The sequence below is a fragment of the Eucalyptus grandis genome, chromosome 11 (assembly GCF_016545825.1).
Source record: "Eucalyptus grandis isolate ANBG69807.140 chromosome 11, ASM1654582v1, whole genome shotgun sequence".
Taxonomy (NCBI): Eukaryota; Viridiplantae; Streptophyta; class Magnoliopsida; order Myrtales; family Myrtaceae; genus Eucalyptus; species Eucalyptus grandis.
Genome location: NC_052622.1, coordinates 13,194,201 through 13,209,478, shown reverse-complemented (window position 1 = coordinate 13,209,478; position 15,278 = coordinate 13,194,201). Strand labels below are relative to the sequence as shown.

The 15,278-nt window shown below is 38.2% G+C and overlaps 2 protein-coding genes across 2 annotated transcripts; one reads left to right on the top strand and one right to left on the bottom strand.

The window, feature by feature from the left end:
- Window positions 1–1,918: 1,918 nt before the first annotated feature.
- On the bottom strand, window positions 1,919–3,259 carry LOC104424944 (hydrophobic protein RCI2B). Its single transcript, XM_039304382.1, has 3 exons — window positions 2,972–3,259; window positions 2,558–2,654; window positions 1,919–2,167 (listed from the first exon to the last, which is right to left on the bottom strand). The coding sequence occupies exons 1-2, from the start codon at window positions 3,059–3,061 to the stop codon at window positions 2,568–2,570; spliced, it is 177 nt and encodes a 58-aa protein (XP_039160316.1). The 5' UTR covers window positions 3,062–3,259; the 3' UTR covers window positions 1,919–2,167; window positions 2,558–2,567.
- A 2,937-nt stretch (window positions 3,260–6,196) lies between these two features.
- LOC104424943 (26S proteasome non-ATPase regulatory subunit 2 homolog A) lies at window positions 6,197–14,952 on the top strand. The gene is made up of 25 exons (XM_010037493.3): window positions 6,197–6,512; window positions 7,064–7,164; window positions 7,731–7,851; window positions 7,934–7,993; window positions 8,321–8,388; window positions 9,212–9,254; window positions 9,561–9,626; window positions 9,769–9,807; window positions 9,892–9,974; window positions 10,118–10,232; window positions 10,383–10,457; window positions 10,578–10,736; window positions 11,405–11,515; window positions 11,583–11,684; window positions 11,765–11,905; window positions 11,984–12,088; window positions 12,308–12,529; window positions 12,667–12,780; window positions 12,855–13,070; window positions 13,383–13,442; window positions 13,525–13,638; window positions 13,727–13,812; window positions 13,962–14,070; window positions 14,162–14,340; window positions 14,424–14,952. The coding sequence occupies exons 1-25, from the start codon at window positions 6,408–6,410 to the stop codon at window positions 14,497–14,499; spliced, it is 2,670 nt and encodes an 889-aa protein (XP_010035795.2). The 5' UTR covers window positions 6,197–6,407; the 3' UTR covers window positions 14,500–14,952.
- Window positions 14,953–15,278: the final 326 nt, after the last annotated feature.

The following is a 15,278-nucleotide window of genomic DNA, read 5'->3' as shown; positions in this document are numbered from 1 at the left end:
AAGTAAAAGTCTCAATCATATATATCGTTAAAAATGGAAGCCTAAACAAGTGGTTTCAAATTACACACTTATCATTTGATGCTTTGGAATGTCGCACGATCACTCAAATTAATTGACGACATGAATCTGGAAACTATAGTTAAGAAACAAGTCAAAATTTAATTGACAATATGACTTCAGAAACTAAAAGTGCAGTACATGAAAGTAAAGATAATTGAAAGATAATAAATTTGTTTGTTCACAAACACACTATTCTATAGATAAACGATGTTATTTTAATGGTTATGTCATAATCGCCGCTAAGTAGTTCTTCTATGGTTATAGCCATGTTCTCTTATCTCTGAAAATTTTGTGCCCACACTTTCACGATGTCATGACCTCGTTTCCAAATAGCTGTTCCTTTAAAATCGCGCGTTAGTTGCTCCACAACCTCCATCACTCTCTCTTGATGCCTTAATCGATAATTTGTTGACCTTATTGATCCATACTTTTGTCAACTATCATTAGCCATCCACTGTCGACAACTAAACAATACTAGTCATCGATTTGCGTTAATATCAATAATAATCATTGTGATTGTCGACAATGGGTATATGCTTAATGATACTCTCAACATTCTAGTCATGTGCTTTTATTAATATAGACAATCTAACCATTTTTCAGTGCAAACAACAATTAATATCATTCTATCTTCTGTTTCTCATGAGGTAAATATAAAAAGTTTTTTTATCCCAACTTCGAGGAAATACATGCATTCTATTGATGAGGGTTACTATTACAAAAAATCTTAAATCATTTCCATCGCGACACAAATAATCTAATTTTGTTTATCATTAATAACCTTAAAATTGCTCATTATGACACAAATACTCCCAAATGTTTTTTGTGTCATAAAAACCCTTTATTTATACTAGTATGACAAATTAACCATTGATAGGATTGAAAAAGACGCTAAGTTTGGGTTTTTTGGTCATTAAGAAAAGAATATAGGGTATTTGTGTCACACATACCCTTAACATTTTTTACACAAATGCCTTAAAATTGCTCGTTATGACACAAATACCTCAAATATTTTTTGTGTCATCAAAACTCCTAATTTATACTAGTGTGACAAATTAACCACTGATAGGATTGAAATAGACGCTAAGTTTGGGTTTTTTTTTTGTGATTAAGAAAAGAATATGGGGTGTTTGTGCCATGCCGGGCAAGTTTAGGGAGTCTTTATGTCACGATAGATAAAATTTGAGGTTTTTTGTGATATTAGCCTTCAAGTTAAATTATAAAAGTTTAATTTTATATGATGAACAAGATCCTAATCTAAGAAGGAAAATGTGACAAGCCATATGTCCTCCATATCTCTCACACATTTTACATTTATATAAAATTTCTATCATCCTAATAAAACTTGTTTTCTCTTGACACGACATTCTTCTAATATATTTTCTTTTGATATAACACTCAATTAGTTTCAAATATATTGCATGATATCAATTCGGTCCTAAATTTTCCAATATTGCCAATGTGATCCTAAACTTTTGCGCAAAACTTAATGTAATTCTTCCAATCAATTACCATGAAAATTACTAACGTTACATCTAATTTAGTCACCAATGTCACAGTAACATGGACAATTTATGGAAGGTTATATCAACAACATATTTTCTAAAGAATAATTTATGTCTAAAATAATTTCATGAATAATGATAATATTTTACTCTAATTTACTATCATAAGCAATCCCAACGGTGGTTTTTTGAAAAAAAAATATATTTTTCATCATTTGAAAATGTCTTTGCGAAAATGACTCACGTTACTTTATTCGGCAAATTGGGACGCTTGTCCCTCCTCCACTCACGAACGTTCGAGCGTACCCTCCTTTTTATTAGTAGGAAAACTCATAAATCTCGAGTGGGGTCAATTAAAGAAACGAGATTAAAGGCAATATCTGAAAATCTGCCGACACATCGAGGGCGCCATTTCATACATGGGAAATAAATCCAACAATACAACATATCATCACAACGCTACGGACAACTAACGATGATTACATGAAAAAAAAAAAAAAAAAAAACGAAGAGAAAAGACACGTTCGAAGAAGAAGAAGATGATATCCCACGAAATCTGCAACCGTTGGATGGAGACGCATCGGCCCATCACGTGTTGCCACCTGTCGAGAAAAAACAAAAAAAGTGCGACAAATTAGGATTTTTCGTTAAAACGCCTAAACTCGCACGTATTCTTCGAGATCCTTTTATTAAATATTTTGCACATTCAAAAGCCCGGAAGTGCTGGACACGTGTCATTACGCGCCGTGATCTATAATATCTGGTTTGAAAAAAAATAAAATAAAAGAGACCCGCCTAGTTAGCGGAGTCCCCATGCATGACTCATCAGATAACTCTACCTGCTATTTATTTTGTAAATAATAATCCCATTTTTTCTTTTTTTTTTCTTTTTTTTCCTTTTTTCGGGGGAGAGAGAGAGTGGGGTCCTTCTAACAATTATTGGACTAATAATATTTTTCAATATTATATCCATATATTGAGAGAGAGCTTACTCAATCAAGTTCAGTTCTTGGTAATGGCATAGACGGCATAAATGATACCAGGAAGCCAACCAAAGAGCGTGAGCACCAAACAGATCCAGAACTCCACCTGCATAGAAATACATAAGTCAAAATCGGAATCAAAACCAAAGACCCTCCCAAAAATCATATTTCCTTTTTTTCTTTTCCTTTTTCTGGTATTTTAAGAAACCAGAAAAAAATAAAAAATAAAAAAGATAAATTTTGCGTCCGAAAATAAGACTTTCAACCCCGCATAAAACTGGCAAAACCCTTCCTAAAAAAAGGAAAAAACCCGGAAATCTCGACTTCAAAGCAAATTACTATTTTTTTTTCTCACTCTAAATTAAAAGCAGAGTAAAAAAAGAAAAAAAAAAAAAAGAAAGAGATGAGGAGGGAGATCATCACCTGGCAACCAAACTTGAGGAAGACCCCGAGAGGAGGCAAGATGATGGCGAGGATGATGTCGATGAAGGTCATTGTGCTCTCGTCCGGCATTTTTCCTGTTCCTTTCTCTCTCTTCCGCTAGCTCTCTCTTTACCGAAGTGAAGGAGGAGCGGATTCGCTCTCTGCAGAAAAAGCCCCTTCTCGAACGAGCTCGAGAAAATGGAGAAGAAACAGAGAAATCGAGAGGGAACGGAAGAGCTCGGGAGAGAGAGATTTGAGGGATACTTGCAAGTGAAAGTGAGCAACGGATGGAGGATCGGGGGTCGTACTTATGGCGGCGGGGCCGACGCGTGGCGGCCAAGCCGGGGCAGGGCTTTGCCTTTCTTGGGCTTTGCTTTTGCTTGCTTCTTTTGTACTTTTATTATTTTTTGGATCTGTTTATTAATTACTTATAATTAATTAATTAATCCTTTTTTTTTCATCCCGTTCAACTTATTAGATAAAAGGTTGTAGTAGTTAAGAAAATATTTATGAGCTCTTTAGTTGTTATGTGGATCAATTGATCATGTTGTTCATATTAAAAGTTGACGAGAATGCGTAGGATTTTGACACGTGGAATATTTGATATTTATTTTATCCAGTAATATAATTATATATAATTTTTCTATGTTTATATGTAAAATATTGATGATTATATGTGATTCGATGCTCTGTGAAGGGATTTGGTTTAGCATCGATTTCAAGCATACCACATCATCAAGGCCTATACAAAATAGACCCTAGCATCAATGTGCTGACGCCAATTGGGCAATTGGCCTCCTCTCAACCTTCATTCGATTTTCACTAGGTAATTAGGCTACGGTGATCTCATCTGATCATATACATCGCAGTGATTATGCGAATTTGGACCGAGTTTTATTTCATTGTTCTGTTTGTAATTGTTGTGTTCAACAGTGGAGTGAGAGCGCTGACGTGTCCATCGGAGAGGTCCTATTGAAGCCATGGTAGCCACTTCCTCTCGACTTAAAGCCTCTGTCTCTAGAAGGTGTGTCGGGGGAGCTTCAACGCTAGGCATTCCCAGCGTCCCTCCCGCTTCCTCTCCTTAGATTGACCTCTCGGCGGCGGCGGCGGTGGCGATATGAGGCCATCGAAAGGAGGAGAAGAATCCTTAATTCAACGACATTTCTAGCGCAATAGATGTGTACATAAACTTGCGAATGAGTTTGGCCCTTATTGTTGGTGGTTTTCTAATTTACCTCAATGAGATAGTTCTACTTTTTTGGGTGCCTTCACATGATAAGATGACTATAGTTGGTATAATTACATGCGACTAGATTTAAGGGTGTGAAAGGGCGACTTATGGCGCAACTAGCTTTTCAAACCGTTCGGAAAATAATTTAGTTTTAGAAAAATTATTATTATATTTTGAGATTAGATTTGAATAAATTATACACACTTACTATATGGTTTTACTTCTCTACTGTAATATCCTGGGCATTTTCAAGTTTTTAATGGTGAAAAGAAATCGTAATGGTGATTGAGCAAATTGAGGGTTCCATTACTGGTTGCATTGCCTTTTATTTTGATTTTTAAATCTGCATCCAGTTCCATTTTAAAAAGTAGTGACAATTCCACTAACAACTACATTTATGGTGACATTTATGGTGAAAAGTAGAAATTGTAATGAAAGGGACAGCTCCGGCATAAGAACTAGAAAAGGAATTGTAGTGATTTCACCGGACAAGAAAATTCTATTGATTTCGATTTGACTAAAAAATATAGATATTTGTGGGTTTGAAACTAAAATTGTTATCGATTAAATTATAATAAATTTTTGAAGTCCAAAAAAATATTTGTGACCGATATGAATATCATTTGAAAGTGAGTAGTTTTGATCAGATTCAACTTTCAATTGATTAAGATGCCCATCACATTCATATAAGTTCAAAATTCTTAAGAAAACTTGAACAGTGTAATTTAAATAGATAATTACTTAGGTTTGTTGGATTACAAATATCTCATATAACTTTAAGACAAATACTCACACTTAGGAGATAAGTAATTCACCAAAACAAGCATAACGAGTGATATATAGGTGCGTTGCACAGTATTGAATAACTTCCTCTTTTCCACAAAATAAAAAATGAAAGGTTTTCCAGTGATAATATATCCCGTTGTTAATTACGTACAATAATTTCCTAATACGATAATCGAGAGAATTTTATATGTAATTAACTATAGTACCGTAAATTTGAGAGAAAATAACAAAAGCATTTCAAGGAAATACTTAACAGAAGGAGCTACAAAAAGTTATTAGAATTTTCAATTATCACGGATTTGCAACATTAAAAGTATTAGACACTTTTTTTTTTTTTTTTTTTTTGTTTCGAACAAAACTCATACCATTTAATGAGGCGAGCACAAATACTAAGCGGAAGCAAAATGTGTGGAGAACACTAGAAAAGCGTTCCTCCCGGGGAGAATAATTGATCCTTGCAAATAAGAGTTTTTATATGTCGCTTTTAGAAGCGATCCATAAGGAATTGCTCATTACTGTATACCTATGCTCTCTTATAAGCAAAGAGACAGGCCTCTTACTTTTCCGGGATCTCAAATCTTTTTCTCTTTTTCTCAAATATTATCAAAATCCTCAATTTCATAAATGTCTGTACGCATGCTCTAATGGACAGATTGATAAATATATTCTATTGATATCAAAATCCTCAATTTCATAAATGCCAGATCTAGGCGAGGCCAAGCCTTGCCGTGGCTCAGCGTCTTTGGGGGCAGTGACGCTCTGGTGAGATTGCCGGCCCTCGTCTGGCCCATCACCAATGCCGGCCATGGCCAAAGTTGGCGACTGGCCAACAGGAAGAAGAGGAAGAAGAAGAAGAAAAGAAAGAGAAGAATAAAAGAGAATAGAGAGAAAAATTGATTTTAGAAATTATTCCCGGGAACAATAAGTTATTTTTTATATTTCTTGTTTCTGTTCCAAATCTATTATTGGGAATAAAAATAGATTTTTTGTTCCCGAAAATAAAATTTTTAATAAACACATTTCTATTATTTTTTTGTTCTCTAAACAAAAGAATAGAATTTTTTTTTTAACAAACAGGCCCAAGTTTCCCACGCGTTTGCCAGTTTTGGGCCGGATCTGCGAACGCCATCCGGAGGCCCAAACGCTAAATGGGCCAGACCCGTTTTATTTAAGTCCATCTTCAACCTCGCCAAGGCATTCGGCTTTTGTGTCAGTGCGAACCGAGACTCGTGAGCTTTAGCTTGTGCAGGAGGAAATCTCTCTCACCTTCGCTCCAGATTCTCTCTCCTCTTCCCGTCTCCGAAGCCGACGATCCCTTCCTCCGAATCGGCGGCTAGGGCTCCTCCGCGATTGCGCCGGCCGCTTCTCGATTCAGCCGCCGCGCAAGGTAGCCGCCCCGATCTGGCCCCGCGCTCCGACATGGCGCCCGAAAAGAACAGCTCCGGCACCTCCCGCGAGGAGGCGCCCGTCAAGGTCCCCGCAAAGGACCCCAAGAAGAAGGAAGAGAAGAAGGACGAGGACTTGGTGAGTGCGGTTCTCGGCGCTTTGATTTTGGTTTCCTTTCTTTTTCGCGTTCGATTGGAGCGTCGTTCGAATGCGGGATGTTGTGGGCTGCGTGAGTGCGGCTTTGTGTTGCTTGGGTTGTGCTGTTGAAGTTGGTGATTTTGATGAATGGAGAGCTGAGTCGGGAGTCGGGTGCGGTCTTTGTGGTTTGGAATCTTGGCGTGTCGTGGAAGTGGTACCGGTTAGTTGCTGAGGTGATTATGGAGGAGCTGGTGCGCGTTAATGAATTCATTTCCGTTAAGTTCTTTGTTCGGGGGAGAAATCTTTTCGTTTCTTGCTTGAAAGGTCAAATTATCTGGTAGGAAAGATTTGTTGTTGCTTCCTGTGAGTTTACAATGACTCGACCCATTTTAATTGTTGACAATAATGAACCAAGACTGTGCTGAGACTGAAACTCACTCGTCGAGCGGTTTCCTTACGCCCCCCCTTCCATTGTTTTATGCTGCCGGTGAGTTCTGTAGATGCTATCTCGGGCAGGCTGGTTGATTGGTTGTTTGTGAATGTATTTGCAGTCAGAAGAAGATTTGGCATTGAAACAGCAGCTGGAGCTATATGTGGAAAGGGTTCAGGATCCTGATCCTGGGTTGCAGAAGGTTGCTCTAGAAAGCATGAGGTACTTCTGGTCTTGGAGATATTTTTTGCTTCCATTTCTCCTCCTACTCAACCATTAACTTAAGGGAAATGAAGAATTCTACATTTAGCTTGTCCTTTGTTGGTTATTCCGTCTGCTTGGGGGGACTGGTGTTCTGATTGTTGCAGGTCTGGTGCGAGTATGATATGGCAATTATGCAAAAAAATCTGGCATGCAGCTAGAAGAGGAGTCGAATGGCCAGTTTTAGGAAAATTTGTCAGTAGAAACCGACTATGTAACTATAGGAAGAAGACTACAGAATTGGCATAGGGCTTTTCTGGGGATAATTTGGTGTTTTTTTATTTTAGAATAGGGAAATCTTTATGGCATGCATTTGTACTGTGAATTTGGATGTTATGAACTATATGAGCATTATGTGGATCGAATTAGAGAGGGACTCACCGTTTTTGCTGCTAGAAATGAGACAATCCTTAATAGACACTGGTTGTGGTTGGAACCTAATAATGGAAAGATGTCTCACGAATAGAGTGGCTGTACATGTTTATCTTTCTAACGTGGTCTGATGACACCTATAATCGTCTTTGTAGACAAGAAATTCGTACTTCAACAAGTTCAATGACTTCAGTTCCAAAGCCCCTGAAGTTTCTCCGACCTCATTATGGAACTCTTAAGGCGTATTATGAAACAATGGAGGATTCGGATTTGAAGGTGTAGTATGGATTGAAATGGCATCATTTGCTAGGATACTTCATCTGAATTGCAGTCAATGATCTGGTTTACATTGATGCAGAGATACCTAGCGGACATACTCTCTGTTTTGGCCTTGACAATGTCTGCCGAAGGGGAACGGGTAATTCTTCTTGTGACTTAAAAATCATATTTTGCTGGGCAACATATCTATGACTTGCTTGTAGCCTTGTAGGATGACAACTTATTGAAACTCCAACCTTCTATATTTTTGTTGCCATTGTTCTTAAAAAACATTTATTCGTAGATAGTCACTATCAGTATCTTTCGAAATCATGCCTCATGCCTCCTGATGTAAGATCATCCCACTGAATAGCCTGCATTTATTTTAGGTGTAGTGTAGATGTTTTCCATAACCTTCCCAAGTTCACTTCTCCTACTCCCTTGTAGATTTGATATTGATTTCTTTCTTTTATAAATGGTGTTCCAGGAGAGTCTGAAGTACAGGTTGTTAGGTTCAGAAGGTGATATTGGCTCTTGGGGCCATGAGTATGTCAGGTAATCAGTCTTGATGTTGGATGTGATATATGTGATTTTCTATTGGTTCTCTTTTCCCTCTCCTTTTAATACTGAAATTTTACCTAAAATTTCAGTATATCTAGACAAAGATGTGGTCTATAATGGTTGCGAGTGAATGAATATATTTGCTTGTCAATGTTAATTCGATGTTTTATGTACCCCAGTGGTCAATGTCCCACCTTTTAAGTTGTTGTTAACTGGGGTATAATGATAAAGCTCTGCTATATTTGTAAAGAGGGACAAGTATTTACTGCTCTGAAGAGTTCTGAATTAACATGATCTTTCTGCAATAGCCTCTTCTAGATGCCTAGTTTTGTTGATACTTCTTGAGTCTGGTACAGCTATGTGCCATTAGTATGAGGATTTTGCTGCTCTGCATCAGCCCACTATTTAAGTGGCTGTGGACCAAAAATGAAACCAAAAATTATTTTCAGTTGTTGGTTGTTTGCTCCAACTTTTCATGAACCTTGGAGGAAATGCTTCTCTTGAACCCATAGGATGGAAAATAGCAGCATCTTGGTTCGTTAGACTATATATACATCCATAGTCATTGCTTTTATTTGATTATATGTATTATATTTTTATATATATGGGGAACGATATGGTGATGTTGCTGTCACTTTGTTCTTTCAATTGTGAAATCCTTGCGGAAGGGATTATTTTGAACGTTATTCATTTTCCAGTGCTTGGTGCATGATCTCCATCTGGAGATACTGGGTATTGAGGAATTCTTGTTGTTTTGTGCTTTATCTTGAAGTTACATTGCACTTTGTCTTACCTTAAACTTAACATCTGATCTCAGGAATTTAGCTGGTGAAATTGCTCAAGAGTATACAAAGCGACAGGTAATGTTGGCAAGCTCTTCTCTGTTTTCTTCATATTATGTAAGACAGGTTTTTAAACTCATTCTTGAAGTGCTTTTCTGTTGCCTGCTTATATTTACATTAATTTACATTCTAGTGCTACATGATGTGTAACATCTGGCTTTCACTTATTAGTGTACTTGGGCTTAGTTCTATAGTTCTAATTCCATCAGTGATCCCTATTGACAATACCAACTGCATATGAGATAATTTGTTCTTAAAATTGGCGATCTCAGATATTCTTTGACCAATTTGTATGTTTGACAATGCTTTTTTAAACCTTGGCAGAGTGAGGAGGCTCCTATAAAAGATCTCATGGAGCTTGTAAAACAAATTGTAGCTTTCCATATGAAGGTATTTATCATTGTCTAATTTTCATGTTGGTAGGAAATGGATTAGGATCATTGTATGCAGAAGACACCTTTCCTGGAATTTATTCACAGATAGGTTTGTAACTTTTGATGACGTGTTACTAAACCATTTTATTTTGTTGTAGCACAATGCTGAACCTGAAGCTGTTGACCTGTTAATGGAGGTAAAGTAAATTATTCATGCCAACCTTTTATTTTCTAGTGAGGCTGTTTTGAAGTGAATCTAAGAATATTAAAATGACTTCCAGGTTGAGGACCTTGATATGTTATTGAAGCATGTCGACAGCACTAACTTCAAGAGGACGTGTTTATACCTCACCAGTGCTGCAAGGTATTTGTCATCAAAACAGTGCATAACAGTCAGGGTATTCACTGTGGATTGCTCGGGAAATGGTCTAGGAGCTTAGTAGTCGAGGACTGATTCATGAGTGTGGCTTTTCTCCCTGTCAATTCTCTCTTTTGTATCAATTGCAGATACCTTCCTGGACCTGATGACGGGTTAGTTCTGGATATTGCTTACAAGATCTATCTCAAGTTTGAAGAATATGCCATTGCGCTTCAAATTGCACTGTTCCTAGACAAAACGCAGGTATATTTGGTTAGATATGAATAAACACCTTTTCCTTTCAAGTTGTGTACAGGAATTTCTTGTGAGGAGTTCCACACATATTGGATCTCTCTCTCTCTCTCTCTCTCACTCTCAGAAAATCTAATCTAACACTTGAAAGTACACATGCAGAAAGTGAAGGAGGTCTTCATGTCTTGCAGTGATCTTCTACGGAAGAAACAATTCTGCTATATCCTTGCTCGACATGTGAGTTGTTTCTCAGCTAAATTGAAATGCCTCTTTAATCCTTGCTTCAGATATAGTTGGTGTACATGGCAAGATTGTTTTTGGGTGAATTTAATAGTAATTTGCTATTCTTTTTTGCAGGGCATTACCTTTGAGCTTGATGGAGATATGGTTCCAGATGGAGATGAAAAAGAGGCATTGCAGGAAATTGTCAATAATACCAATTTAAGTGACGGTTATCTTACTCTTGCCCGCGATATTGAGGTTATGGAGCCCAAGTCTCCTGAAGACATCTACAAGGTTTGAACTGCTGATAATTGTTCATGCTTTTGATGACCTGATCTGGTCTTGGTTAGCAAAACTCATTAACTTATTTTATCATCAATATTCGAATCAACCTCTTGGATGCATCATGTTATAAGACACTGCACGTGTAATGAGAGCTGTGTGATTGTTTTAAACAGAAGAGGCCTTTCAAAGAGATGCCCTTAGTGTGGACTACTTGCTGCAAGCTTCTTTGTTTTAGCATGTTACTTTTTGTATGTATCATGTGTTACCTTTTGTTTCTGCAAAACTTTATTCATTCTGATATAGCATTTTAACTTCGGGCTACGGATATACGCCACATGTATAGGTGGCATCATATTTAGTTCTTGTCCCTTAGATCATCTTCCAATATGAAATAATTGACTGAAGGCTTAGCAAGGATTACAGGTTGCTAAAGAGTATGACTGATATATTTTGTCTAATGCATTATATATTCCAATTGTTTCTTGATTTCTAAACTTAAGGTGCAGCGACATGTCACTGACATGAATAGAGTGAGTATGGAGGATGATTTTTGCATGTAATTGATATCCTTGAAAATTAGCTTTCTTAGTGTGTTGCTCTCTCGAAATATTATGATATACTAGAATATGATTTGTAACTTGTTGACCTTGTGCTAATGAAAAATTGAATTGTCACAGGCACATTTGCTCGATGGTCGGGCTAGTGCTGGTGGTGGAAGTGTGGATTCAGCGAGGCAAAACCTGGCTGCTACTTTTGTTAATGCATTTGTAAATGCTGGCTTTGGGCAGGTAATCAAAGAAAAAACATTATCTTTGCAAGATTTCCGTTTTTTAAATTCCTTTGTTGCCTCTGCAGGATAAGTTAATGACAGTTCAATCAGACTCTTCTAGTGGCTCTTCAGGAAATTGGCTTTTCAAAAACAAAGAGCATGGAAAGGCTAGTGCTGCTGCAAGTCTGGTGCGTGTACCTTGCTACTTCAGGATATTTTTGCCAGAAATTTCTTTAGGATCAGATTGTTATGATTTTCTCTGTGGCAGGGAATGATTTTGCTGTGGGATGTTGACACTGGACTGGCCCAACTAGACAAGTACTTCCATAGTAATGACAATCATGTTATAGCTGGTGCTCTGTTGGGTGTTGGGATAGTGAACTGCAATATCAAGAATGACTGCGATCCTGTGAGTTCCCTTTATTGTCTGTTACGCTGATAACATTGTCTATATGTTAAATCTTATTCTTTTTCTTCAATATATCAGGCTCTGGCACTTCTTGGTGATTACATTGATAAAGAAGATGCATCTATTAGAATCGGCGCAATTATGGGCCTTGGACTTGCATATGCCGGCTCTCAGAATGAGCAGGTATGTACACATTTGGGAGAAATGACTCTTTTTCCATTGAACATGTATACTTATGCTCATGCAGTCATTTTTCTTTTGATTAGCATCAAATCCTTTCTATTTTCTTCCAAGTCATCTCACGAGCAACAGCATTTTTAGGGAATTTTGTATAGGTTTGCTGCTGTGAGAAATATTCTTATTGACAAGCATTAATTTGGTTTTTATGAACTTCATTTTCAGATCCGTGCTAAATTGTCCCCGATACTTAATGACGCGAAAGCACCCCTTGATGTGATTGCATTTACTGCAATCTCTCTCGGCTTAATATATGTGGGCTCCTGCAATGAAGAGGTGGCACAGTCAATCATATTTACTCTGATGGACCGCAGCGAGTCAGAGCTGGGAGAGCCTCTTGCTCGTCTTTTACCTCTTGGCCTTGGTCTTCTTTATCTTGGAAAGCAGGTATGTTGATGGAGCCTCTTCAATTCATATTGCTACCATCAGAGCATCTGGGTACTACCTTATTGTTTAACAGATACTGACACAGATATACTGTTTATTAGTGCTCAGTTTCCTTGAATACTCTTCTTATTTTATAGGAAAATGTCGAGGTCACAGCAGAAGTTGCAAAGACTTTCAATGAGAAGATCAGAAAACACTGTGAGATGACCCTCATTTCCTGTGCATATGCTGGAACAGGAAATGTTCTTAAGGTACCTATCTCCACTATAGTTAATAACCCATTGAAACAACTGTCAGAATAATTTGCTGATCTTTATTGGTGCAGGTGCAAAACTTGCTAGGTCATTGTGCACAACATCTCGAGAAGGGGGAAACTCATCAGGCACCTGCTATCCTTGGAATTGCCATGGTTGCAATGGCTGAAGAACTAGGTCTTGAAATGGCAATTCGTTCGTTGGAGCATCTTTTACAATATGGAGAACAAAACATCCGCCGGGCAGTTCCACTGGCTCTTGGGCTTCTATGCATTGCAAATCCAAAGGTAGTTGACATTCATGAATATTTTCTGAAAAAATCTCAACATGAAGCATACGGTACTACCTTATTGGGTTTTGATAGGACTAAGTTTTTAAATGAGCTTAAGTAAGTTTATGATACCATGATCTCAAAGTATTTATATCAAATCATAATCTAATCTGATTGGAAACTATATCCCTAGATATGCCATCAATATGGACAAACCATTTCTGCCCATTTTCTGGGAGGGAATTGATCCTTATTACAAGGGTGTTGACTTTTTTAATCCTGCAGAACTCAGAATGCTTATAGCTCTTACTTGTTTTATGCTGCGTAGGTTAATGTAATGGACACCTTAAGTAGGCTAAGCCATGACACAGATTCTGAAGTTGCAATGGTGAGAAGAAACAGCTATGCTTTGTGCCCCTTTAGTCATTTGAATTGGAATATTGAGGCTGATATTTTTGGTGTTTCTATAGGCTGCTGTTATTTCATTGGGTTTGATAGGTTCTGGAACCAACAATGCTCGAATAGCTGGGATGCTTCGTAATCTTTCTAGCTATTACTACAAGGATGCAAGCCTTCTATTCTGTGTAATGCTCAATACAACTGTTCTCTAATTTGCAGATTATCTTTACAAGATAAGGTTATTATTTGACATGATTTGGCCCCCCTCTGTAGGTGCGGATTGCCCAAGGTCTTGTGCACTTGGGGAAGGGTTTGTTGACTCTTAATCCTTATCATTCAGAACGATTTTTGCTCTCTCCGTAAGTTTTCTTTGCACAATAGATCTGGGATATAATCTGAGATAAGGCACACGTTCTTGAGATTAAATTGAAAGGAATTGATGGTATACTATTGAGTTTCTTTTTAAACATTAACATCACTTGTTATTCTAATGTGCACTTGTCTGTAGGACGGCACTCGCAGGAATAATAACAATGCTTCATGCGTGCCTCGACATGAAAGCCATCATCTTGGGGAAATATCATTATGTTCTTTACTTCCTTGTTCTGGCCATGCAGGTTCATCTCTAGCTGGAAGTCTTGAATTTGGCATTTTTGCTAATTTCGTGCCCTTTAGTAATTTGCGAATTTTTCCTTCGTGGTGTGGCAGCCGAGGATGCTGTTGACGGTGGACGAAAATCTGAAAACGTTATCTGTGCCAGTACGGGTTGGCCAAGCTGTTGATGTTGTCGGGCAGGCAGGTCGTCCCAAGACCATCACTGGCTTCCAGACACATTCGACCCCAGTCCTTCTGGCAGCTGGCGATCGGGCAGAGTTAGCTACTGAGAAGTACTTTAACTCTCTCTAGTAAATTTTCATTTATTCAACTCGGTCATTTGCGGTGCCCTTTAAACTGCGACTGCTTCTTGCAGGTATATTCCGCTCTCTCCTATTCTTGAAGGTTTTGTCATCTTGAAGGAGAATCCAGACTACAGGGAAGATCACTAGTTGGCCTCTTGTGGGGCAAAATTCTACTTCCTCATGGCCCAAAATCTTCTAGGCAAATCAAGTGACTCATCTGCGTCCAGCCTGGGTTCAACTCTTTTACCGGTATCCTCAAATATCTTTTCTTCCGAAGAAAAGGTGAATCAGCGAGCTGGACGTGGACACACGGAAAATAGGCCTCTCGAATGTGCCCCGGGAAAAAAGTTACCTTGTTTGTCGTGGGAAGATGCTTCCTAGTGTAGTGCTTTAGATTATTGCGACAACACAGATAGAAGCAATCTCTCTCTTTTCGCTCAGAGTTATTCCTGTAATTGATTCGATGCTCCGATCACAATGCTTTCATGTGATTTTTGCGGTCATGCATCCAATTGTCTATGGATGGATATTCGTGGACCGCCTTTCTAACGCAGAGGGAATGTGCTATGAAGGTTCATTTTCAGGGGTGTGATGTGAGAATTTATCTAATATCAACAGCAAAAAGTGACTGCGATGCACATTCCCATGTGACGGTCATTCTTTTGACGGTGAATTTCTGACGTTTGGTAGCTGCGATTCTCTCGGGAATTACAAGTTTTCGTCAGAACTTAGGCTATAAATAATCGATGCATGGCAATATTTTAACTCATGAAAAAGAAAAAATTATAAGAAAGAGAAGTGTAGATGCACTCTCGGGCGACCACCAGGCGCGGGGCGACGGGACCTCAGGCAAAAAGCTCGCTTGTGGTCAGTGTAATAACCCTATTGAGCCACTGGCCCGGTGTGCGTGCGGCCCTTGCGAAGCT

Bases quoted from the DNA above. Each gene is read 5' to 3' on its own strand.
- LOC104424944 (XM_039304382.1), bottom strand. From the start codon at position 3,061: ATGCCGGACGAGAGCACAATGACCTTCATCGACATCATCCTCGCCATC. The intron at 2,655-2,971 runs GTGATGATCTCC...ATTTCTATGCAG, and splicing joins TCCTCAAGTTTGGTTGCCAG to GTGGAGTTCTGGATCTGTTT.
- LOC104424943 (XM_010037493.3), top strand. From the start codon at position 6,408: ATGGCGCCCGAAAAGAACAGCTCCGGCACCTCCCGCGAGGAGGCGCCC. The intron at 7,852-7,933 runs GTGTAGTATGGA...ACATTGATGCAG, and splicing joins TGGAGGATTCGGATTTGAAG to AGATACCTAGCGGACATACT. The intron at 12,530-12,666 runs GTATGTTGATGG...CTTATTTTATAG, and splicing joins TTCTTTATCTTGGAAAGCAG to GAAAATGTCGAGGTCACAGC.